Source organism: Canis aureus, chromosome 11, assembly GCF_053574225.1.
Source record: "Canis aureus isolate CA01 chromosome 11, VMU_Caureus_v.1.0, whole genome shotgun sequence".
In the NCBI taxonomy this organism is placed as follows: domain Eukaryota; kingdom Metazoa; phylum Chordata; class Mammalia; order Carnivora; family Canidae; genus Canis; species Canis aureus.
In genome coordinates, this window is record NC_135621.1 from 59,837,502 (window position 1) to 59,862,658 (window position 25,157).

Below are 25,157 nucleotides of genomic sequence, written 5' to 3' on the forward strand. Positions count from 1 at the left end.
GCCAGCAAGCTCCTTAATGTTTGGTTTGTGGGGCTGGATGGAGGCAAAGCACCTTCACAGAGGCTCACGGTGGCAGCAGGTTTGGGAGACATCCATCGGTAACACCTGCCTCCACCAGAGGCTCCTGGGACTGCTGGGATTCCCAGCGACTCCGCATTCCCACACAGCTCTCATGTTTTCTGGATTGGGCCTCAGAATTAGGTACCAAAACAAAAATCTCGGTGTACTTCATTGGGTTTTAAAGTATTGCCTGGGTATCTGGTTCTTAGTGGAGCAAGATGAGATGTTTCAATAGCTGCTTGTTGCCTGACACAACCCAGACACGAGGAGATAAGCCGCAGCCGTGTGCACGCGGTACCTTTATTTACGTCCCACATCATCGGTGAACAAGCCTGCACCTGAGTGCAGTTCACAGCGATTTGAGCATTAAAACACCGTATGATCCTATACTTAGACAGTTTAGAAAAGTTTTCTGAACTGCATAGGACTCATGTGACTTCCAAAATAGCCTACTTTAAATGTCATTAATATTTTCTTTCTTTTTTTTTTTAAATTTATTCATGAGAGACACAGAGAGGCAGAGACATAGGCAGGGGGAGAAGTAGGCTCCCTGCAGGGAGCCCGATGTGGGACTCGATCCCAGGACCCTGGGGTCACCCCTGAGCCGAAGGCAGACACTCAACCACCGAGCCACCCAGGCATCCGTCATTAATATTTTCCCAAGGAAGGGGCCAGTCCGGGTGGCTCAGTAGTTTAGCGCCTGCCTTTGGCCCAGGGCCTGATCCTGGAGACCTGGGATTGAGTCCCACATCGGGCTCCCTGCATGGAGCCTGCTTCTCCCTCTGCCTGTGTCTCTGCCTCTCTCTGTGTGTGTGTCTCTGATGAATAAATAAATAAAATCTTTAAAAAAAATAATATTTTCCCAAAGAAGAAGTCTTCTACTTGTGTTGCAGGTGAGGACTCGCCTTTCCAAACCAGCGGAATAAAAAAATTGAACCAAGGCCTTAAGCAAGCTTGTTTCCTCCTCCCTTCCCTCTTTTATTGAATGCTGCTGCCTCTAGGTTAGCAAGTGGCCTGCTGCTAGAGGGAGAAGGCCTCAAAGTGAATGAGAGAAAACATTATGTATAGAGTCTCTGACTAGCGACCCCCCTTCCCCTTTAGCCCCTTCCTACTGTTTCCCACCTTACGCGTACATATATACACATACACACACGTGTGTATCAGGTAACTTGCAGAGATAGAAGAAATGAAGAGGGAGAAATTTAAAAGTAAGAAAATGATAAAAGGTTAGTCAACAAGGCATATTCCTTAAGTCTCATCTAAATTGCTGAGAGTGGGCTGCAAGTTTAGATCTGACTTCCCAGCAGCCAGTGCAAAGAGAAATGTACACCAGTTGCATACTTCACAGTGTCTGTAAGATTAAAACTAATGAGTCCCAAGGAACCATATGGATTAGGGTGTAGTGTCGTAATAAGGCATATGGGATCCACTCAGCAATGTCCTTGACAGCATTTCTAATCCCATCAAGGCGTTTCACAGGGCATGACAGAAGTTTACAGGGTTTGGAGAAAGTGCAAAAGAGGGAATATTAAATTCTAGCTAGAGCTAAAGTCTTCTGCTGGGGTTGGGCTGGGTTAATGTGAGCTTCCGCCTATAATAACAGAGCTTCCACCTGTGGTTCAATGTGCTGTTTCAGGTGCTGGGCTGGAGGTACGCGAGAGGCTATGGGAGTGGAGAGGAATACTCCCTTCTGACTTCGTTGGAGAAATGTGGGCTGATGCCAGGGCTCTGGAGGAGATGATGCTGATAGAAGGATCTAGGGGACAAAGGCAGGGAAAAGGCATTCCACGCATTGGGAGACTAGTGTCAGGAGACAGGTATGGAGAGCTGCTGGTGGGGATCTAAGGGCAGTGGGTGCTGCTGGAGTATGGTGTGAGGCAAGGTACGCTGGGGGTGGAGGCAAGGGCCCTCCTGGGCCGTCTTATGCGCTCTGCTGAGGAATGTGGCTTTGCTCTGTGCAGAGGTGCTGAGTTGCCGCTGCAGGGATTTGGGCAGGGGAGCCAGGGGAGCTGTAACCCTCACTATTGCCTTCATGCTGCACGATGTGTCTGACCAAAGTTCGGTGGATTAAGCAACAGCCCCACACTCTTGCACACAGATGCGAGTGTTCCCAAGGGGAGGGAGGCTCCACCTCAGGGTGCAGGTCTGTGGGATGCGTGGGGTGGCACTGGGTGGGGCTGAGACCCAAGGAACAGCAGCTACCCAAGGTCAGCTCTCCTGCCAGACACCTGCAGAAGTACAGGGCGGCAAGGGGACAAACAGAAGGGACCCACCTCAGGTGGCACCCACGTTCCATCAGCACCACAAGCCCATGGCCAAGCACAACATCCCTGGGGAGGGAAGATAAACTCTGCCCCCCTCCGTGGGAGTTCCTGCAAAGCCGCATGAGGAGAGGGGGGCTGAGCCACACTGGGAGGCTGGGAAGAACGCTGAACAATGATTCAGTCTACACTGGGGGCGAAGCAGCTGCACTTGACTTTGTAGAGAGATCACTTGGGCAGCTGTGTGGAGAGCAGGTTCAAGAGAGGCGATGCTGGCATCAGAGGGACCAGTGAGCAGGACCAGGTGAGACCTAGCGAGAGCCTGGGCTGGGCAACAGTGAGTGGAGAGAGGTGGTTCCAGCGACAGCTGAGATAAAACCATCATGGTTTAAGGACTGGGAGTCACCTACGGCTGGTTTTTAGGTGCCTTCCTGTACCGTGCCCAGAAGCTACTGCCAGGTCGCATACAAAACTGCTGGTTGCCCATCACATAGCTCTTTTCTTATTTCTTATTAAAACAACTTTGATTTTACTTGTGCCATTCATGTGCTTGTCTTTTTCTTTTTTTCCAGTGGAGTATGGAGCCCACCTCAGGGCCTAAACTCATAACCCCAAGATCAAGACCTGAACAGAGATCAAGAGTCAAATCTTGGGGCATCCGGGTGGCTCAGCTGCTAGAACATCTGACTCTTGATTTTGGTTCAGGTTATGATCTGAGGGTTATGAGATTGAGCCCTGCATTGGGCTCCATGCTCAGCTGGGAGTCTGCTGGAGAGTTTCTCTCTCCCTCTGCCCCTCCTCCCATTTGCACACTTTCTCTCTCTCAAATAAATAAATAAAATCTAAAAAAAAAAAAAAAAAAAAAAAAAGAGTTTCATGCTTAACTGACTGGGCCACCCAGGCACCCCATAATGCACTTACCTTTTTTTTTTTTATTTACTAATGAGAGACAGCACAGCAGGGACACAGGCAGAGGGAGAAGTAGGCTCCGTGCAGGGAGCCCGACATGGGACTCGATCCCGGGTCTCCAGGATCAGGTCCTGGGCTGAAGGCGGCGCTAAACTGCTGAGCCACCGGGGCTGCTAATGCACTTATCTTTAAAAAGCTTCCTAGCTTCCCTTGTAGCTGGGAGGTAGTTACATGGCAAGCCCTGGCTATTAGGATATAAATGAGCTTCACTGGGTTGTAGTACCAGGAACACATGTTAAAAGGGCACGTGTCCTTTTGCCATTTGCTCCTATCTTTGTTCTGCCCCAAAGGTAGACGGATGGCTAGCACTCCAGCAGCCAGCCATCTCGCTGCCAGGAGGCAATCGTGCTAAGGATGGCTGAGCAGAGAGAAGGAGCCTAAGTTTCTTTGTTTGTTTTTAAGATTTTTTTTATTTATTTGAGAGAGAGAGTCTAGATCACATGAGTGGGAGGAGGGGCAGAGGGAGAGGGAGAGAGAATCTCCGGCAGACTCCACACTAAGTACAGAGTCCAACGCAGGGCTTGATCCCACGACCCGGAGATCATGGCCTGAGCTGAAATCAAGAGCTGGATGCTTAACTGACTAAGCCACCGAGGCTCCCCAGGAATCTTAAGTTTCTGACGATATCATAAAGACATCATGCCAATCCTCAACTGAATGTGGGGTATGTGTGAGAAAACAAATGCTTTTCTCTAAATGATTGATTTTTGAGTTTTCTGTTTGTAGCAGCCAAATTCCCGATACCACCCATGACCCTAGCAACACGAAGCGACATCATTTATTCAATAATCATCCCGAATCAATGACCCAAATGAGAAACATGAAAACCGCATCAAGGTGATACAGCCCAGTAGTAAGTAGCTGCTGCTGTATGTAAGTTTGTGGAGAGATTTTTCTTTGGTTTCTTTCTTCCTTGACCTCTCAACACACGTCTTGCTCAAACTCTCAGCCGCCTATCTGCCTTCTAATAACTGCTTAGGTGTTACATGTCTGGGAGAGTTAGCGGGGAAGAGTGCTGCCCATTGGATTTTGGAACAGGACTCCTAAAGAACAAACCTGGTGGCGGAAAAAAACCCACCCAGACGTGATGGTTCCTATTTCCAGAGAGTGGGCTGCCCGGATGCAATATCGGTCACAACAAACTGGCGTTTCTGTAGGTAATTTGACAAAGCACTTCGTGGACATTACTTTTTTAGCTGCTGCGGCCCAGTAAAGTGAGATGATTTGTTCAAGGAGACAAATTGACAAGGGACAGGGACAGGATTCATATTTTTCTGAGTTGTGTTTCCTTTCCTGAGCCAAAAGAGGTCTCAGGAACTGCACTGAGGAGAGCCTTCTGGGTACATGAGAGAAGAGGTGTCAAAGACAAATTTCACTAGTAGTTAAATCTAAGGAGAGAGAGAAACACTGAACTCCTCTGACATAAAAGGCAGGAAGGTGTTTTGGTTTGGTTTGGTTTTTCCTCTTTAAGTAGGCTCTACTCCCAGTCGGGAGCCCAGCATGGGGTTTGAACCCATGATCCTGAGATCAAGACCTGAGCTGAGATCAAGAGCCAGATGCTTAACCCGCTGAGCCACCCAGGCGCCTCAAGAGGCAGGAGGGCTCTTAAACATGGGGTGAGGGGTGTCTACTGGGAAAGTACTTGAGGAGACTGGGAATGGGAAGGGGTGGAAGAGCTGGTTCCTGTGATTAGACCATTTATGTTTGCGAGCTGGCACTTGGGCTGCTCACCTTCCAGAGAGATGGAGAAATAGGGGGGGGGGGTGCTATCTTCCTTGATCATTACATTTCCAAGGCATGGCTCCCGGGTCCTGGAGCAGGACACTGCTGGGTGGTGAAACTGGTGAGAAGCTGGGAGGTGATTTACAACTCAAGGCAGCAGAGAAAGAATTCACCATTGCAAGTTGTGCTCTAAGAAAAGGGAGGTCAGGGACGTAGGGTCAGGAAGGAACCCGTCTAACGTTTACAGTCAAGGTGACAGGAACTTTAAGGCCATCTGGGTCAGAGGGTGGCTCCCCCTTCCTTGCTCTCCAGGAAGCTAGAGGTCTCAGAAGTCCCCATCCGATTGTTAAAAGGGGGCAGCTTTATCAGGGGACACACAGGGACCTGCTGCAGGAGGGACTCTGACTTAGAGCCTCATCCTGCCAGGTGATTATTTGCTCCCCACCTTGGCTTTCCAAAGCCCCGTGGTAAGGCCCTGCAGTTTTCTGGCCCAGTCTCCATCCTGGGGCCGAGAGTATTCATCGAAGCGACGTGCCCAGGACAAACGCTTCTACTTCTCCAGGTGAAAAAACAGATGCTTTCAGCTCAGGTTGGAGTCCACGCAACAGGAGGGTAGAATCGGAGAGGTGGGGAAGGGAATTCTGTAGCCCAACTATAGGACCCAGGGACCCAGAATAATACCACCTTCCAGAAATTACCATCACAAAAAGCCAATCCTGTAAGATCGACTGCTCGCAGCAGCAGCAGCAACACGGAAATCTGGGTGGCTGGGGCCGCTCAGGCTGCTGGCGGGGCTGTCCTTTGCTCGAGGGGAGGTGACTGTGCTGACCTTAGAAATCCAGGGCTGGGGAAGTAGGAGCTGAAGGTATTTTCTTTTCCCCTTGAGGCTCTGATGTGGTTTTTTTGTTTTTGTTTTTGTTTTTTAAATTAAAAGACCCAATACCGTCCCCTGAAGCTTCTTCACAAAGTAGTGCATTTTTAGAAAAGACAAAGGCGCGGGGGGGGGGGGGGTCCCTAGGGAGTGGTGCCCCGAAGCGAAGCCTTTCTTCCCTCCTTGGAGAGCGCTGGGATTTTCTTAAAGGTTCTTTCTCCCCCTCCCCTCTCCACCCTCCTCCCCACTTTTTTTTTTTTTTTTTTTTGGTCCTCGACCTCTCCCTGCGTTCTCCAAAGTAGAAACCGACGCTTATCCCTCTGGTGCTCCCATATCCATCTTCCCTGCAAATACCGAGGGTCTCTCATTCGGGTCGCCTGCACCCCCCGCACCCCCGCACCCCCGCAGGGCCGCAAGCCTGGCGCGCAGGGGGCGAGGAGGGAGCCCCTTCCGCCACACGGTGGCGCGCGCGAGCCTGCGAGAGCCCGGGAGGCACCGCTCGGCGCCGCCGTCCCGCGTCCCGCCCCGCCCGCGCCCCCGGCCCTCCGCGGCGGGATAGCGGGGAGCGCGCCCCGGAGCCGCGGAGCCCCCCGGCGGCAGCGGCGCCCGGCCCTTGCGGGAGGTGGGCCGGCTGCGGGCGGCCCCGGCTGCAGGCTCCTCCTCCTGCCGGCCCGGCCTGCGCCCCTCCGCCCTCCTCCCCTCCGCGGCGCGGCGCGGCTCTGCACAAGCCCCGGCTTCGCGGGCCCGGAGGCGGCGGCGGCGGCGGCGGCGGCGGCGGGGGGAGGAGCGCACCGGGGCCGTAGCTCGCCCCGCAGCGCAGGGAGGCCGGGGCTGCCTCCGGGCCGGGGGGTGCGCGCGCGGGCGTGGGCGGGGCGACGGTCTCGCGGCGGAGCGGAGCGGAGGGCAGCGGCCCCGGGGCGCGGCCCCCGGGCGCCCCGCACCATGGACTTGCGCCGAGTTGGGACGCGCCTGGGCGGCGGCGCGCGGGGACGGCGAGGTAGGACGGCGGCCCCGCGCGACCCCTGCCGCCCCGACCCAGCGGCCGCCGGGCGGTGCCGCTGACTCGCCGGAGCGCCCAGACCCGCCGGAGCCCTCGCCTCCGCCTCCCCCGCGCACCTGCCGCCGCGCCCAGACCATGTCCAAGGCGGCCGGAGGGGCGGCGGCGGCGGCGGAAAGTTGCCCCCCGGCCCCGGGCGGCCCGTCCACCGCCGCCGCCGCGGAGGACCTGTCCAAAGTGTCGGACGAGGAGCTGCTGCAGTGGAGCAAGGAGGAGCTGATCCGCAGCCTGCGGCGCGCCGAGGCCGAGAAGGTGAGCGCGATGCTGGACCACAGCAACCTCATCCGCGAGGTCAACCGCCGCCTGCAGCTGCACCTCGGCGAGATCCGCGGGCTCAAGGTGAGCGCGGGCGCGGGGCGGTGGGCCCCCCCCCAGGTGATCCTCCCGGGCAGCTCCCCGCCCCCCCCAGGTGATCCTCCCGGGCAGCTCCCCGCCCCCCCCCAGGTGATCCTCCCGGGCAGCCCCCCGCCTCCCCCCACAGGTGATCCTCCCGGGCAGCTCCCCGCCCCCCCCAGGTGATCCTCCCGGGCAGCCCCCCGCCCCCCCCCCAGGTGATCCTCCCGGGCAGCCCCCCGCCCCCCCCAGGTGATCCTCCCGGACAGCCCCCCGCCCCCCCCCAGGTGATCCTCCCGGGCAGCCCCCCGCCTCCCCCCACAGGTGATCCTCCCGGGCTGCCCCCCGCCCCCCCCAGGTGATCCTCCCGGGCAGCCCCCCGCCCCCCCCAGGTGATCCTCCCGGGCAGCCCCCGCCCCCCGCGCCCCAGCCCGGCCCTTGGGAAACTTTTCCGAACTTCGGCAGCGGTCGGTCCCCTTCCCGGCGGGGCGCGCCCGCGGGGCTCTCGCTCGGGACCTGCGGTGGCGGGAGGAGCGGGCGCCGCGGACGCCGGGTCGGGACGGAGCCGACGCGCGGGCCGGGACCTCTGTTCTCCTCGGAGCTCCGGGGAAGCCGCGGCTGGGGGCCGGGTCACGGGCAGGGGCGGGGGCGCGGAGGAGCCAGTGCAGGGGGCAGCGGGTGCTCTGCAGCCCCGGCGGGGAGGGGGCGCCCGCGGAGAGGAGCTTGAGCTCGGCCTTAACGGTGCCCACCTGCTCCTCCGCTCTCCTCCTCCACGGGTCAGATGGCGGCATCTGGGGTTCCTTGACCCCCCTGCCCGTTCACCTCCAGTTTGATTATAATGTCCCCAGGCATTGATGGGGGGGGCGAGGGGGTTTGAAAGGTACAGCCCCAAGTGTCAGCCAGGGGTGCGTGCTTTTTAAATCAGCCTTCCCTCTTTGCTATTATAAAAATTCAAAAAAAAAAAAAAAAAAAGAAGAAGAAGACCAGCAAAACCCATCAACTTCTTTCCTCCCCGGAGGCCCTGCGAGGGACGGCGGGGTGCCTGCCCGCGGGGCTGGAGGAGCCCGGCCCGGCCCCGCCCCGCCTGCGCGCCCCGCACACTTCCTCCCCTCGCTGCGCACGCTGCTGCCTGCCGCTATTCCTTCCTCTCATTGTTCTGCTTTTGTTTATAGGAAGCCAGACACAAACGAAAACACTGCAGGGACTTCAGGGAGCGAATTCCTGCAGGCACATGCTGTTCTTGTGCCCTTGCACTCCCACCCCGCATCACAGGCTGTAGACACTTTCTTAGGGCTCCAGCTCTGGGATTTGGGGGCAAAGAGGTGCGGAGGGGCGGAAGGCTAGATGCTCACCTGGGGGTTGGGCCCGATGCAAGTGGAGATGGCCTTCCCGGGGCCCCAACTCACTGTCATATAGTTCCTAGAGTGGGTGCAGTTAGGCAGATCCCACAGTCAGGAAAATCCCAAGGCTTACACTCTCCTTTCCTTTAATTCATTACTAATGGAGTATTTATTAAGTACCAGACTCATGGGGAGTTAGAGGCAGGCTGGTGTAGTGGGAAGATCATTTCAGAGGTGGTTTTGCATCTAGAATCCTCACTCGCCAGGAGGGTGAGCTTGGGTAATTAATTTATCAGAACCTCATTTTAGTCATCAATAGAATGCAAATGATAATAACCATCTCCTCGGGGGTCGCGACAGTGCTTTATGATAATGTAGGGGACGCTTTAATCCTGGACTTGACTACAAAACAATGGTAGATACAGTCATCAGGAGAGGCCGGGTGAATGTAGGGGCGTGCATCTCCGGGGTTGGGTTTCTTAGGTAAAGCTGGACAAAGCTATGTGGTTCATAACCTTCCAATTTAATCTTCCATGGTTTGAACTATAATGTAGCTTGGAAGAGTTTTTAATTAGGTAATTAATCAGTTTCCCAAGGATTTTAATAGTATGGAGCATTGACATCGTAGTTCAGAAATACTTGCAGGTTCTCTTGGGTTAAGTGGATTGCTTGTGTGTGTGTGTGTGTGTGTGTGTGTGGGGAGGGGGGCCCTGGGTGAGTGGTGGGGGAGCCTAATCTTCAATCTAGTAGCTTCATTTAGAGAAATACCTATGAGGCCAGCTAAGGGCAGTTTCACCCCAAGTAGGAGGGTCTCCTGGTGGTCGAGATTCATGACCTGACGTCAAAAGACTTCCCTGTCCACCTCCTTAACAAGTTTGGCAAGGTGAGGCTGGTTACTTTCTGATGCAGCCTCTACTCCTCCCTTCCCTGGCCAGTTACATCAGAGCCTCCAGGGCCTGGGGCCCAGCCCTGAGGGGTTGTGGTAAAGCCCTGCTGAGACGCCAGCCTTCTCCCTCCTATTCATCATCCTCGCTCAGAACATCCCTGGACACTCTAATGATCCATTAATGTGGTCGACTGAATAAATGATCTGTGCACTTATTTATTTTGGCTTAACTAGAAGGAAGGATTTTTTGGTTTTGTTTTTGGCTCTGATGGTTTGGGAGTCCCAGTTGAGGATGGTAAATTTAGGGTACTTCAGGCCACAACGCTTCTCTTTTTTATGTTCCTTTCTGTGATCTGCTTTTGAAATTGCATCTAAGTATTTTCAAGGCTACCAGGTGGTACTGCAGCTAGAGAGACGGGGAGATGGGAGCTAAGTTTTTCCTTTGAGGGGCCTGTGACTGGATCCAAGCACTGGCCGACTTGTCAGTGTTTCAGCATTTCAAGGGTAGGGCAGGGTGGGGCGGCGCGGAGATAAAGGATTTGGAGTCTGACAATTTGGGCAGCGTGGGCAAGCTGTGAACCTCTCTGAGCCTCAGTGTTCTCATCTGCTAAGCGGGGATGCTAATTCCACAAGAGGTTTGATGAGGATTAAATGCTATGTAGATGAGGTTAAATAGCTTTCTCAAGGTCACACAGATATCGGATGTTGAAAATGGGCTTTTCTTTCAGCTAGTTGGCATTCTCTGGTTAGAACGTGTGATCCTGCAAGGGGTGGAGAAAGGGGATTCTGGTTCTGATGTTGTAAGGAGTTGGAGTCTGAGAACCATGTCTGTGCACTGCTGAGCATATAGCAATGCTCAGGTTGCTCTGACCTGGGATTTCAGGGGCCAGGGGGCAGATTTGGGGGGAACTGAATCTATAGATTTCTTATGCATCACATTAATGTTCCTCTCTGCTCCCCAACACACCAATCCTCTTCCGCCCTGCAATGAAGAAAAATAGCCAACTGGAACAATTCTTTAACCACAGATACAGTTCTCTAGAGTCTCACGTATGAAGTTTTGAGAGGCATGCAATGAGGTGGGTTTAACCTTTTAAAAGTCCACTTCAGACAGATGGATAACATCTGGTGGCCAGTGGCAATGTTAAAGGGACACTTAGTGTTTTGAAAAGGAAACCCGCATCTTAATGTGGAAGGTTTGAGGAAGCTGGATTATAAGGTTATTATCAAATCGGTTGCTTAGCTGTTCCACAGAAGGGAAAGGAAATAGCTCAGAATTGTATCCCTAAGAATATTATTTACTCTTGGAAGAAGGCGTGATAAAGAAAGCTAAATAGGCCATTACCTCTTTTTTTTTTTTTTTTTTTTTTTTTTGCCATTACCTCTTCTACCTCAACTGGAATTCTGGGAAGTACACATGCTTCACTCCATTTGGAAAGGCATTAGCTACGTGAGGCCCGAGGTAGCACAACTCCTATTTATTTCCCAGTTCTGGAGAAATCAGGAAAAGCTGTGGGATGGTCAAAAGGAAGTATTTTCAGATGGAAGTTCATTTAGTTGGAGAAGAACATGACTTGAACTTTCTATGAAGTACCAGAATTAAACTAAATGTAAGAATAATTTTTGAAGCTTAGAAAGATTAAATTTTTTTTTAGTGTTATTTTCTCAGAGTATCCCCACCTTCTGATTTCCCTTAAAATCATCAATGTCAACAGATCGTCTACTCTCTTGTGACAGACTCCTACCTAGCAGAGGCTTACTGAGACTACAATATGACATTTTTTTTCCTCCGGAGCCAGAGCCACATCCTGTTTTGGCCACAGGCCTAGGGCTTCATAAACTCATACTGTTTACTGTACACAAGGCACCATGCCAGGCGCATCAGTTTACACAAAGAAAGACTTTAGAATGGACTCTGCCCCCACCCCCCAGAGGCTAAGGTAGCTACATTTGGAAAAAAAAAAAAATGCCCAATGAATGCTTACAGGCATTAAGTGGTGAGTGGCAAAGTTACTTCATTCATTCATTTGTGCTTGTCTCTGCTGCATGCCAGCCGCTGTTCCAGCGTTAGGGGAGGCTTCTCAGAGGAATCTCTCCTCTTCGGTGAGTTCATATAGGGAAGAGGACAGTATTTTTTAGTTGGGAAGCTAGATACAGGCGGGAGGTGTTTGGAGATGGCCAGGCCTGAGATCAGAAAGTGGCAATGAGAAGGAAGAGGTGGGCATCAGAAACAAACAGAATAGTCGGATGCCAAGAGTTAGAATTGGAGTTAAAACCACGCTGTGCGAGATCTTCTTTCTCAGGCCTTGAAAATGACTCCCACGTTAGGCCCAAGACTGTCAGAGGGTGCAGGGTGTGGTTGGCAGATGTTATATATTTATTTTCTCACTAGTATCAGACAAAGTGTTGGAAGGAATCTGAGTTTAAGGGGATTAAGTCTCCTCTGAGTGCCTCTAGTTCTCTGTTGGAAGACTAGAGGTTTTCTGGCTTCATAATGCAAAGGAAAATCTTAGGTAGCAGCTCTATAATACCACCCCCTGGCTCATCCCTACCAAACCAAGGTGCTTCTAGAAATGGTCCCTTTACTATTTGTGTGAAAGGGGGACTTCACAATGCATTTTCAAAGTTCCTTGGTTCAGGTGTCGACAGTGGGGGTGCTGTGTTCTGGACACGTAGAGGTGGACAGAAGAGATGAGGTCACCATTCTTATGACTAGAGTCTGGTGAGTTCTAATAGCCACATTCAAACATATGTGATTGCAATAAGGGCCACAGAGGGAAAGTGAAAGGGATAATGGTCGAGCATATGAGGCAACCTCCTTTACTTATATTTTTAAGGATTTTACCTATTTGAGAGAGACAGAGTGAGAGGGAGCAGGAGCTGGGGGAGAGGGAGAGGGAGAAGCAGACTCCCCGCTGAGCAGGGAGCCCGATGCAGGACTTGACTGCACGGACCTGGGATCATGATGTGAGCCGGAGGCAGGTGCTTAACCGACCGAGCCACCCAGGTGCCCCGCGGTGATCTGCTTAAGATAGAGGGTAGTGGTCAGGGACGGCTTCTGTGGGGATGTGACTATGAAGTGAGGCCTTTAGGTTGTTAGGGGAATGCATTCCAAGAGAAAGAGTGGAAGGACTTGTTCCTTGGGCCTTGAAACCAGGCCAGTGTCGGTGGGGTTCAGTTGGGGGTGGGGGATAGGTCCCGCCCTTTCACGGCTGTCCTCTGTGCAACCCACTCTCCTCTGCCTCCACCTGGATCAGCCTGGTGGCCTCCTCGCTGATCTCTCCTGACTTCCACCTTTGCCTGGTCTCCTTTTCTTCTATCCCCTCCTCCGGTTTGTTTTCCACACAGAACTATGGTGATTCTTTATAAAAGGAACCTGTTGTGTCACTCCTCTATCCTCAGCTCACCAACAATCCAAAGTCCCTCCGTGGCTGCCAGGGCCCAGCATTAGCCAGCCCTGCCACCCACCCTGTTGGGTCTCATCTGTCCCAGCTCTGTTCTCCTTGCTCGCTGTGCTTCAGGCACCCTGGCCTCACCACCACGTCAGCCATGTTGGTCTCAGGGCAAATACCTGCCCTTCTCTCTGCCTGGGATCATCTTCCCTCAAACGTTTGCTCCTTCATTTCATCCAGGTCTTTGTTCCAATATTCTCTTCAGTGAGGTGCCTTCTCTTAAAAAATAGTTTTCTTTAATCTCCTTTAGTTTCCTTCCCAGCACTTTTCATGGCACGGCATTGTGCTCTATACTTACCTTATGCCAGTTTTTCCCGCCAGAATGAAAGCCAGAGGGTGTCAGGGTGTTTGCCGTGTCCCCTGACACCTGCCTGGCACCTGGGCTGGTGCCTGGCACATCGTAGATGCTTACTAAGTGGTTGTGAATGAATGAGTGGACCGCTGGTCATGCGGGAGAAATGGGCCAGGTTAAGAGGATTGGGGGTCTGGGGAGACTTGAAGGATTTTGCACTTTGTCCTAAGGGCAGGGAGGTTCTTTTAAGGAAGGTAAGCATGGGAGCGACAAGATGACATAAATCTCAGAGGTGGGGTTCAGAAGACCCGTTTGACTCAGAAGTGAAAGGGGAGGGAGAAGGAGAAGCCAGACATAACCACAGGCTCTTAGAAAGAGCAGCAGGATGGGCGGAGGTGGCATTTGCTGAGGGGAGCAGTTTGGGGGGGCGGCTTTGGAAATCCCGCAAGAGCTTGGTGTTGCTTGTGTTTCCTGTGGGAAGCCCAGGAGATGCTCAGGGGGGACAGCCAGTGGGGCTTAGACGCGCGGGACGGGAACGCCACTAGAGGGCAATTGTGCTGGTCCCCCGTGGGATCCGGGCTGTTCCTCTCGTGTCAAGGGCTGAACACCCGGCAGTGCTTGTGTTTGTGCTGGTGAAAGCTTGTCGCCTCAGAGTCGGAAGCATTTCTCAGATCCCAAGCAGCCAGTGTCTCCCTGGAAGGTGGGGCAGGGATCCTTGGTTTTTATTGGTTTCTTGTTAAGTAACCGGCTGCTCCCTAGATACTGGCGGGGTGGCCTTGGGAAGGCCAGCTTTGAGGTCCAGTTCCCCCTCTGTAAAAGAAGCATAATAATCATTATCCCCCCAATATTTTGTGAAAATTCGATCATACAGGTAAGCACCAGACAGGGAGCGTAACCAGTGCCCACGATTGTTGTTTTAATGCCAGTCATCAGCTTCTCCCCTCCTCTCAGCTTCTCACCCGCCCCCTCGCATCCCACAGAGTCCACCAGTTCCAGCCTCCCTGCCAGGAGGTCTGAGCCTGATGATGCCTCAACTGTGCACCTCCCTCTTTTCAGGACATCAACCAGAAACTCCAGGAGGACAACCAGGAGCTGAGGGACCTCTGCTGTTTCCTGGATGATGACCGGCAGAAAGGCAAGAGGGTGTCCCGGGAGTGGCAGAGACTGGGCCGCTACACGGCCGGGGTGATGCACAAGGAAGTGGCCTTATACCTGCAGAAGCTGAAGGAGCTGGAGGTGAAGCAGGAGGAGGTGGTGAAGGAGAACATGGAGCTCAAGGAGCTCTGCGTGCTGCTGGACGAGGAGAAGGGCGCGGGCTGCGCGGGCAGCCGCTGCTCCATCGACAGCCAGGCCAGCCTGTGCCAGCTGACGGCCTCCACGGCGCCCTACGTGCGGGACGTGGGCGACGGCAGCAGCACCTCCAGCACGGGCAGCACCGACAGCCCCGACCACCACAAGCACCACGCGAGCGGGGGCAGCCCGGAGCACCTGCAGAAGCCCCGGGCCGAGGGCAGCCCGGAGCACCCCAAGCACAGGAGCACCAGCCCCGAGCATCTCCCGAAACCCAGGGCCTCCGGGACCCCGGATCACCCAAAAGCGCTCAAAGGACCCAGCCCCGAGCACCACAAACCCTTGTGCAAGGGCAGCCCCGAACAGCAAAGGCACCCGCACCCCGGGAGCAGCCCCGAAACGCTGCCCAAGCACGTGCTGAGCGGGAGCCCAGAGCACTTTCAGAAGCACAGGCCGGGGGGCAGCCCCGAACACGCCAGGCACAGTGGGGGGAGCCCCGAGCACCTGCAGAAACACGCCCTCGGTGGGAGCCTGGAGCATCTCCCCAGAGCCAGGGGCACCAGCCCTGAGCACCTCAAACAGCATTACGGGGGGAGCCCCGATCACAAACTCGTGGGCGGAGGAGGCGGCGGCAGTGGCAGCGGCGGAGGCAGCAGGGAGGGCACCCTCCGAAGGCAGGCGCAGGAGGACGCGTCACCCCATCACCGGAGTGTCTACAGTGGCATGAACGGTGGGTCAGTACGTGCTGGGGAACCGCTTTGGCTGGGGCGACGCTAGAGAGTCATGAACCGTGGAGGGCTTTCCAGCCACGGTAGGAAGCGCAGGTGCTGCCTAGGGAGTGGGTTGGGGACCCGAGCCAGCATTTGCTTCCGAGGCTCCCTGTGTTTCTTCGCCTCGATTGGTTTTAGTTTATACAGTTCTCAGTCAAGTAAGCCCGGCGAAGACGGGGGATGAGGAGTCAGGGGAAGGAGAGAAACAAGAATTCAGGGCGAGGTGTGTGGGTATGGAGAATAAAAGAGAACCCAGCTAAGGTTTTCTGGTCTTGAACTGGAGTATTTTCCTAGCTGTGTACAGTTTCCCACTGGGGTTCTCAAGCAACGGCTGACCAAAAGGTTTTTTGAATCCGGTTCACAGCTTATGTGCATAAAGAAAGGAATATTTATTATGAGAAACAGTAACACTGGAAAGAAATACGGTGTCCCTCAACAGGCTTGATGCCGCGTTGCCTGAATGCCTGTACATAGGCCTGACTTTTACCTTGATTTTGTCCACGTGTTGGGGGAACTTCCCTTTGCAGGAGAAACACATCAAATGATTTCCTTCCATACTCTTTCAAAACCCACCACCCTCTCCCTGACTCCCTTACACATACTTTGAAGAGCATGCCCTTTTACACTGCGAGCCAGCCTCCCCGAGTTGTGTAAATGTTCCTCCTGAAAATGTACAGATGTGTTCAGACACTCCTTTGGCTTCTAGAGTGTAGTAACATCCACTGCGTTTGCTGGGACAGCTCTAAACCTGACCCTGAGCCTTTTGGAAGGAGTTAAATTTTCTGCATCTTGGTTTAAAACCACTTTGAATACCAAAGAGGGAAAAAAATCATCTCTTAAAACAAAGAAAACCCCCTCCCAATCCTTTGATGTTACTTATGGTTGAGTTAGAACTAACGTGTTTGGTTTTATAAACTGTAGGGGGTTTTCATCCAAAATACCTGAGGTTTTCTGCTTTATTGAAAGCTGCTGCCGAGTCTGTGCAGTCGGCTCTGAGCAGTGGTGGAGGCGGCCAGTGTGAGCAGTGAGTGACACGAAGGGGTAAATTGTCAATATTGTACCTGGGGATTTACCTGTTGGATCCCATTTCATCCTAATCCTTTTCTCCTGATGCTGAAAATTGACTCCTGAAGCTTGGCTTCTAATACATCCAAAGTTCTTTTATGTGCAGATGGAATTGGAAAGGATGGGGAAGATGGGATGCTGCTGCTTTTTGGGTTGGGTTGGGAAGTGGAGGCCGGGAGAAGCAAAGTCAAGTGTGTGCAGAGGCCCCCTGGCTGGCTGGCTGGGGCCCTTCCTACGTTAATTGCACCCTCACTCCCTCTTTCCAGGACTGGCCCAGAAGCCGCCCTGATTGTTGTGGGCAGCCTTGGGTGTGCTCTTCTCATGAGAGATGAAAGTCATTTAAAAAGATATTTTAGTTATGTTACCCTGATGAGGTGAGCCGTTAGCCGTGAAGCTGGTCTTCAGGAGGTTAATGGGTTACCTGGAAAGTTGAGTAATGACTTTCCGATTTCTCAATTTCTTTTTAATTGAACATGTATATTTGTGCACTATTTTAGGGAAACTTTGTATCTTGAACCCCCCAAAAAAATTTACTTAGGGGGCAGGTAGTTCATTTATGAAACAATTCTTTTCTTTCCCAGAGTGCTCTTTGAAAAAAAGAACGCCTCAAGTTTGATCAACACATGATTAACTGATGAGAAAAGATTTCAAGTGCAATTTTTAAGCAATACCTTGCATAAAAGTATATTTCTGGATGAGGATGACGTTACATCATGGCTTATTATTGCCTGCATTCAGATAAGCTTATTGATTGAGCAAATGATTTTTAAAATGTAACCATTTTATTTGGCTAAAATTTCTGTATAACAGATGCATCATTTAGAGTGACATTGTATTTTATTCTTATGTTTACTTCAGGTTTTCTCATTCTTAAGTGACAAATCTGCTGACAGTTGATATCCTCACCAAAGTATATTTGTAGTACATTTGCATTGCATTTTTATTCAATAATTCATTGGAAAATGAAGTGGCACAAAGAGGTGTGTGTGGATCATCAGCCTGTAAACTTGGGCGCTGGTAGCCTGCATGTATCCTGCCGTTACAAATTAATTTTTGATATGGTTGCTAAGACATGACTTTTCATATTTTTAATCCCCCCACACTTCGGTTGAATTGTTGGCCTAGAAACAAGTGAGAACCAGTAGCAAGATAAATCCCAAATTGCAGATTCATTGAGTCATTTATAGATTCATTCTGTTTGGAGTTTGTGTGAGATAATGAATGTTTTGGATGAACACTTGCACGTTTTTGAATGAAGAAAAAGTAGGTGAAAGCAGGTGGAAGTAAGTCTGCATTATGGCAGAATGAAATGGAAAAGAAACACATATGGGCATAATATTGTCTTACTTGTAACGTTCCTTCCAAAAAGACACATGTACCCCCTGAGGGAACATCAGTGAAAACAATTACTGTTTTAGTTGGTTGTGCCTTGGACATCCTTAAGTCTTGGTACAAACTCAGTGGAGGAAGTAGTTGATGAACTGCGTATCCAAGAGTTTCCTTTGGTTAAAACAGTTGGCTTAATTTCCAACTGGATACAAAGGTGAATGTGGGGTACTTTTCCTTTCTTAAAAATAGCTAAGACTCATGTAAATGAGTAGCTGATTGAAGAACAGCATAAAGCAAAGACAAAACAGAAAAACAACCCCTCCAGATTGAACAACATGCTCATGAATTCATTTACTTTTTTTTTTAGAAGTTATTATTCAACTGTTTTTTTTAATTTGCAGAGAATTCCATGTGCAAAGAGGAAGTAGATTCAACACCCTTACATCTAGACATTATCTGTTGTTTATCGACCTTTTGAAAAAGTTGCCTAATTATCCTGGTCGGTCTCGTTTACTTAGTGGTCTTAGAGCATGTCCCAGTGACCAGTAGCTTCACGCTGTCCTTCCACAGCACCCTAGCCAATGAGAGCACCCATGAGGAAACTATGGGTTTGTGTCAGGCAGGGTCCATTTAGAACTACGTTCGGCCTTGCTGGATGGAGTGTCAGGGTTGTGTGTGTTCAGCTTCCTCCTGAAAGCTTCTTAGGGCTTCCTTCTTTTGTGAGGGATCTCTAGAAAGAGCAAGTTGTTTCTCCTACCACTTCTTTCTCTAGAGCAGGGCTTCTCGACAGTGGCACGACCAGGTAATTCTTTGTCGTAACGGGTTGCCTTATGCATTTTAGGAGGTTTGGCAACATTCTGGGCTCTGAGCAACTTCCAGTTTGTGATCATTAAAGATGTCTCCAGACGTTTCCAAATGGTCCCAGGGGGGTAGGGGAATGGCTAGAATTGCCCCTGATTCAAAACCACTGCTTCAGAGAGAGCAGTGTTTTTCAACCTGGCTGCAGATTAAAATCACTGTGGTAGCTTTGAAAAAATGACCAATGCCTGGGCCCCACTTGCAGATACACATTGAATTGGTCTGGCCCTGTGTACGTTGCAGAAAAGAGCTCCTCGGTGATTCTAATGCTCAGACCAGGTGAAAACCACTCCCTGGGTGAGTGCATGTTGTATAAGATGGGTGGACGTGTGTGTGGAGTGGTGAGGAACTCAAGCGTCTTGGGAAGATGAAAGTTAACATCCTTCCTTCCATTGTTGAATTCCAAGACTGAGAAGGACTGGCACCAGCAGGTACTATGGAACTTCAACCCTTGACCCCAGACCAAGGTCCTCAGATAAACACCTTTGGGGTACGTGTTGAAAATTTGAGTTTTTGGTGGATGGGATTTTTAGGTGAACTTGGGGGAAACTCTGGCATATGAGTAGATAAGAGCTACTTGTTCAAGGCTTCACATCCAGACTGAAAGAAGCACATGGATTTCTAACCCATTTATAGTGGATGCCGATGGTGCATGTAGATCAAGTAACGCCTGCGATGCTAATGAATGTTTCCCACTGAGAATACTGCGTTTCACATCTCCCACCTCATAAGTTTTACTCTGAGTTTTTGGCTTTCTCCTTATTCTCTGTTGAGGTTATTAATGAGTGAACGAAAAACGCTGATAACACAAAATGACCTTGTCTACGAGGGGTAAGATAACCTGCGAGTGGAAGAGCCCAGCAGGAATTCTCTGAAGCAAGGTTGTCTGTAAATTAAGTAGTGGTGCACTATAGCATGAGTAATTGCTCTCATAAATCTTTTATTTTGCTTAGAAAAAATCGGAACATCATTTATGAATGATTTTGGACAATAGGAATTAAATGTCTCCTGGGAGAAAAATTCTAAGTTACAGAATACCAGAACTGATTTAAATTGAGGACCTCAGAGTGTTGTTTTCTATTGTGTGAACTGACATGTAGCTGGTAAAAGAAGTAGATGATGCTTTTTGATCCTTAAGCTTCAGTATGGCAATCTGGTAGTTTTAAACATGCTTCGATAGGACATCAGTTTAAGAAGGTCTGAAAAATAGAACCAATTATCATACCATACTTGTGTATGCAAAGCATAGTGCATTTTCATGAGAATACATTTTGATTTAATGACAGAGCTTAATACTGGAAATACAGATTAAGAAATTTCTAAATATTTTAAGAGGCAAGCTATTATTGGAAAACCTAGATGGCTTAGAAAGGTATTTTCTGGTAGAATTTAAGGTTTTCAACTCTACTTGCAATAAGAAAGCTATAAAAATTCCTTTAAATTTAGGGGACCATTTTCTTCTTTCCAAAGGAGATGATCTGTATCTACAATCTATATGTGTGTATGTATATATTTTTGTTAATAAATAAATTTGTACCTGAACAATATCAGACATTCAGTTTGATTCTATTTGGTCAAACCAGATACATCCAGCATCCACTCATGGAAGCCAGTTGATGCTGCGAAGTCCAGAATCCCTTTCACCTGATTGCGGTCATGTTCTTTAGACCCAACTGAAGTCCATTAAATGTTTGTATTTTTGGCTCGTTGCCAGAAGATGTAACAGAAAAAAAAAAAAAATCATTTAATTAGTGATGCATTTATCCTCTTAACAGAAATAATTTAAAACCAAGCAGGAGAAAGTGCAAAGTTACGGTGAGTATTCCATTTGATGGACACCTTTTCAGAAGTGTCAAATGAGTACAAATACAGTGATCTGCCATAAGGCTATACATTCACTCACGGTGATGATAGATTATTCTTGGAGGCAGTGGTGTAGGTATCAGTCAAGCTCCACTGGTCAGAAAAAAGAATGTGAAGATGAACTTTGCCAAAGCTTTAAAAATAGCGATAATAAAATTTTACTTGTGTAGTATCATTGGGCCAGTGTATGCTTGATGGAATAAGTTTTCCATACAAATTTATGACCTTAGGCTCTAAAACTTTGTAAATTGTAGCCACGTCGGATGCTTATAGGCCTCCTTTGCCCCTATGGTAGATAGAATCGTGAGTCCCTTACATCAGCTGGCCCCACATGGCTATTCTTTCTTCATGTTTACTTTCAAATAATAGGTTTGCAGTCACTTCAAGTAGCAGTATGCCAACAGCAGTATTCCTTGCTGCCCTCAGCAAGCCTGACTTTAACTTATTTTCTTTCTCATTGCTGTTTCTAAATTCTGTTTCTAATGCCTGGTCATATTTTGGGAAAGTAGATAATCACACTGATTAGAATTGTTTTTTAAATAGGAATGAATGACGTTAAAGTGTCCTTCTGGCAGTAAGATGCATGAGCTATAGTGCATGGTCCATGTGTCCTGCATTGGTACATACTTTGGCTTTTCAAGGTTCCTCTTGGCTTATTTTCTGGGTAGTGACTATACTTAAGGGAACTCAGATATTTCTGTAATATAAGAAATACTTGCTTTTTGGATACTTGAGCACAACCAAGTTGCCTTTAATGCTATTTTAGTACATAACGTTCATGGGACATATTGTGTACTTCTGAAAAATTATTTTAGATTTTATTCCAGGAAATATTAAGAATACTTTATATTCTGAATATTTAAGAAGTTAAGAATGTCTCATGTTGTAAAATGAGCTGATTTTCAAGAATCTAGGAAATTTTGAGATTCAGTATCAAGAGCAGACTATGGGACACTGGAGGATCCAGGCATGAAATCTCAACTCTAATTTATAAAAGTCTCTAGTCCACAGGAGAATGAAGTTCAGGTTATTGCTGCCCCTGACATAAATGACCTCATCTTTAGAGTGCTGTTCAAGAGTTTGCAATAAAAAGAGTGGCTGCTCTTTCTGAGACGGAGCATCTTTAAGCAGAAGAGGTGTTAGAGAAAGTGGCAGAAAAATAGCAGGTTGCATTATCACCCTTCTGCAGGCAATACTGGTTTGTCTTCCTTAAGATAAAAGACCATAACTGGCTCTTCACACATTGCTGGATGGTGGTCATTTACAGTTTTCACCTAACAGAGAGTTGTGAATTATAGAGTTTCCATACCTGAGTCCTTATGGAAAGGTGCAGAAGGACTTGAGATATGGTCTTGGACATGGATTGGAATGAGGCACACATTTAATTACCAGATGAATGAAAACTCCAATAATATTTTAGTGTTTTTTTGTTTTTTTTGTTTTTTTTCCCCTTCAGATTCTTATGTAGGCCTTTGGTAGGCTTTTTGTAAGACAGGGTATGTTAGAGAGAAAGGTTGGGTTTGGTGATTTCTCAGACTGTTTTAGTTATTTGTATTCTGTGCACATACCCACATCATATTTAGTATTCTTGTATGTGTACTTAATAGAACATTAAATGTATTGAATTTCAGTCTATTGAATGACTTTTTTTTTATACCTCTTTCATTTTTCAGCTACATAAAAGTGGTGAATCTTTACATTTTAAAATCTTGCAAACAAAACATATAGAGCGCTGCTTCTGGCTGCTGATATAGTTGAGGGATAGAATGTTTTGGTTAACTTTTGGCCACAGACTCCAAGGTCTCGGATGCTTCTTCGGTGAGATGGCTTTTCTAGTCCAGTGTGTTCATCTCTGCACTAAATTCATAAATTTGTCTTCTAGTCTTTTTTTTTTTTTCCTTTTTAAAGGAAATGGAAAGGTCTTCTCATTTTCCATCCAATTTTTTAAAAAATATTTTTAAAAAGTTTATTTGAGAGAGTGTGAGAGAGCATGAGCATGAGCAGGGCAAAAGGGCAGAGGGAGAAGCCGGCTCAGATCCCAGGACCCTGGCCATGACCTGAGCTGAAGGCAGATGCGTAACCTACTGAGCCCACCCAGGTGCCCCCTTCCTTCCAATTATTAAGGGGTCTTTTGGGTTTTAGAAGATATTCCTAATCTAGGCTGTGAATAGCTACAGCTTCCTGAGTGTCTGTAATTACTAGTTGGCTCAATATCGATGAGAAGCATGAATTGCATGTGGGGACATGGTATGTATGTGTGCTTACTAGTAGAAAAACCTAATTAGTGATGAATATTTACATGCAAATATATGCACACATATATGCATAGGTGTATGTTTTAATTCAATTGAGAATGAGTTTTTTAATGCTGATGAATAGAAAGAAATTGGGACACTGTGGTTGTATTTAGTTCAGGAAGTCAGAGAATCCTAGAACTTAAATCTGTAAAGTACTCTGTATTTTATCAGTTTAACTTTCCCATTTTCTGAAGGAGAAAATTGACTTCCAGAGAAGTTCAAAGAATTCTCTAAGGCCAATTGCCAGTTAGCAGAAGGCTAAAATCAAGCTGATTCACAGGGCACAAAATTTGTCTTATAAGGAAGATCTTTAATCTTACAGACTTTGAGGCCGCTTGAAGTAGGGGTAATGTTAATTATGAAGATCCTAAATGGAAGAGAGAACTGTTCTTCCTCCAGTCCTGTTGGATAATCCTGAAAACCAGAGTCCTGCAATGATAAGAATGAGACCAGGTGAATGCCAGTAGAAACTGGCTTAGAAGACCTGATGGTCTAGCAGGAGAGCTCATATCTGTTGCCTGGGAACCTCTGATTAGGCCAGATGGGGTACATGGTTCACAGCTCAATGGTCAGCTCCTGAAATGCAGTCTTAGAAGGAATAGCCTCAGGCTAAAACCTTCCTGCCCTTTTTCCTCCTACGTGGACTCTTCCTCACTTCAAGGCCATATTCCTTCCACATAAATATTCTTGGGATGATGGACTGACCTTAGTCCTGTCCTCACACATCCACTTGCGTTCACTGCCAAAATGTTGGGTGTCTGGAGAAGTGTCAGCTCCTGGACTGCAAGAAACAGAAGGGAGAGAGACCAGGAGCAAGAGGATGGGCCAGATGGCAACACCAACTGCTCTCAAGGAGTTGTGTTTTTTAATAACTCAGCTTGCTGCAAACAAAACTAATTGAGCCAGTTATTCTGATTTATGCTACTATAGGCAGAAGTAGAGTACACTTACATTACACTTTTGATGGCATTTAAAAGGTCAGAATATCTGAGTTGCAGATTCCTGTTCGAAGCAGCCTGGTCTGTTGAACCACTCTTGAGAATTCAAATTAACCATGCTCATTAATTCAGCATCTCTTCTCTTTCCCTAGACAGCAAGTGCCAGTTCACCCAAACAGAATAATAAGACCCTGAAAGGCAAGTTATTAGTCTTATCTGCAGATGATGGATTAGATGCAGCTCCCAGGAAAGTGAGCCAAGAGTCAACTTAGAGTAAGAAAGTACGAGCTAGCAGACAAAGGCGGTGTGAGGGGATGAGGCCATGAAGAATTTCAGAGGGTCTGTTTGGCAGCAGACGTCCTTAACAGGCACCTGTCTTACACTCATAGGTAGGCCTCTTGCTGATTATAAGAACCCACCAGAATTGTCCTGGTCGTGAAGCCGTGGTGGTGGAGGCGGCGGCAGCGGTGGTGGGGAGCTAGCTGAATTTAGATGCATATTTTACATGTGAGGGTACTTTGGAAGAGAGTACACTTAGCATTATGATCAATTAGAGGTCTAGAAATAAACATTATCCAGGTGGTTTGCCATGAATAGCTCCCCCGGCATAGTGACATTCATGAGAAACCATTTGGCACCATCAAGCTTTTCAAAATTTGTGGAAGAACAGGCTCAAAAATTATTTTTATAGTGTCCCTTTAACATTAAACTGAAGACCAGTACTTCAGTCCTTCTTACCTTAACACTATGTGCCACGTGGTTTTCACCCCAGTCTCTTTGGCTTTCCCTGTGTGTTCTCAAAATTGCCCACTTTGAGGTTTTTTGGCCTACCACAGAAATCTGTCTTTATTGGAAACCTTGTTCTCACCAGAGTCTATACAGCCAGGTATACAAAAAACATTCATTTTAAAAAGAGCTAGGCCTGTTACTATTGAACCTATTCACAAAGCTTATTTGGTTATTTTTATACTTGTAGGTATCTATTGAATTTCATATATTAAAGTAATATGTAAATAACCATCCTTAAATTGGCATGTGGCATTTAAACTTTATTTAAAGCCTTAAAGCAGTGAAACAACTTTATAAACCTCCTTTAGCCAAGTTCTATTTTAATTGTGAGTAGAAATGATAGGTCTTTTAAGATGTATTTAAAGATCCTTAAAAATAAAATAACGAGTCAAAAAAAAAAAAAAAAACAAAACCCACCAAACTAGTGTGATGCACTAACTCCTTAAAAGGCATCAAGAGACAGGAAAAGATGCTCAACATCCCTCATCAGGCAACTGCAAATCAAAAAGACAAGAAAGCACAAGTGTTGGCAAGGATGTGGGAGTAAAGGAACCCTCGTGCACCGTTGGTGGGAATATAAATTGGTGCAGCCGCTGTGGAAAACATTTGGAAATAGAGTCAGACTAAGAAAGACAAATCTGATATAATTTCATATGTGGAATCTAAAACAAAACCAATGAATAAACAAAAGCTAGAATCCAGATCTGTAATACAG

General features: G+C 48.6%; 1 protein-coding gene and 1 long non-coding RNA gene across 11 annotated transcripts in view; both read left to right on the top strand.

Annotated features, from left to right (window-relative positions):
* Nucleotides 1–2,853, top strand: part of LOC144323087 (uncharacterized) — a 52,145-nt gene extending 49,292 nt beyond the window's left edge. The window contains exon 3 of the long non-coding RNA XR_013388626.1: nt 1,697–2,853. This is a non-coding gene — a long non-coding RNA (uncharacterized LOC144323087). The remainder of the gene's footprint in view (nt 1–1,696) is intronic.
* A 4,018-nt stretch (nt 2,854–6,871) lies between these two features.
* The window catches only part of CCDC85A (coiled-coil domain containing 85A), a 189,901-nt gene continuing 171,615 nt past the window's right edge, over nt 6,872–25,157 (top strand). For 2 of the 10 annotated variants that reach the window (XM_077915452.1, XM_077915459.1), the window contains exons 1-2: nt 6,874–7,279; nt 14,300–15,263. In XM_077915452.1, the coding sequence (XP_077771578.1) occupies nt 7,019–7,279; nt 14,300–15,263 (1,225 nt within the window). In that variant the 5' untranslated portion in view covers nt 6,874–7,018. Of the gene's footprint in view, nt 7,280–14,299; nt 15,268–25,157 lie in introns of all 10 variants that reach the window. The other 8 variants (XM_077915454.1, XM_077915460.1, XM_077915455.1 and 5 more) reach the window with 6 other exon arrangements.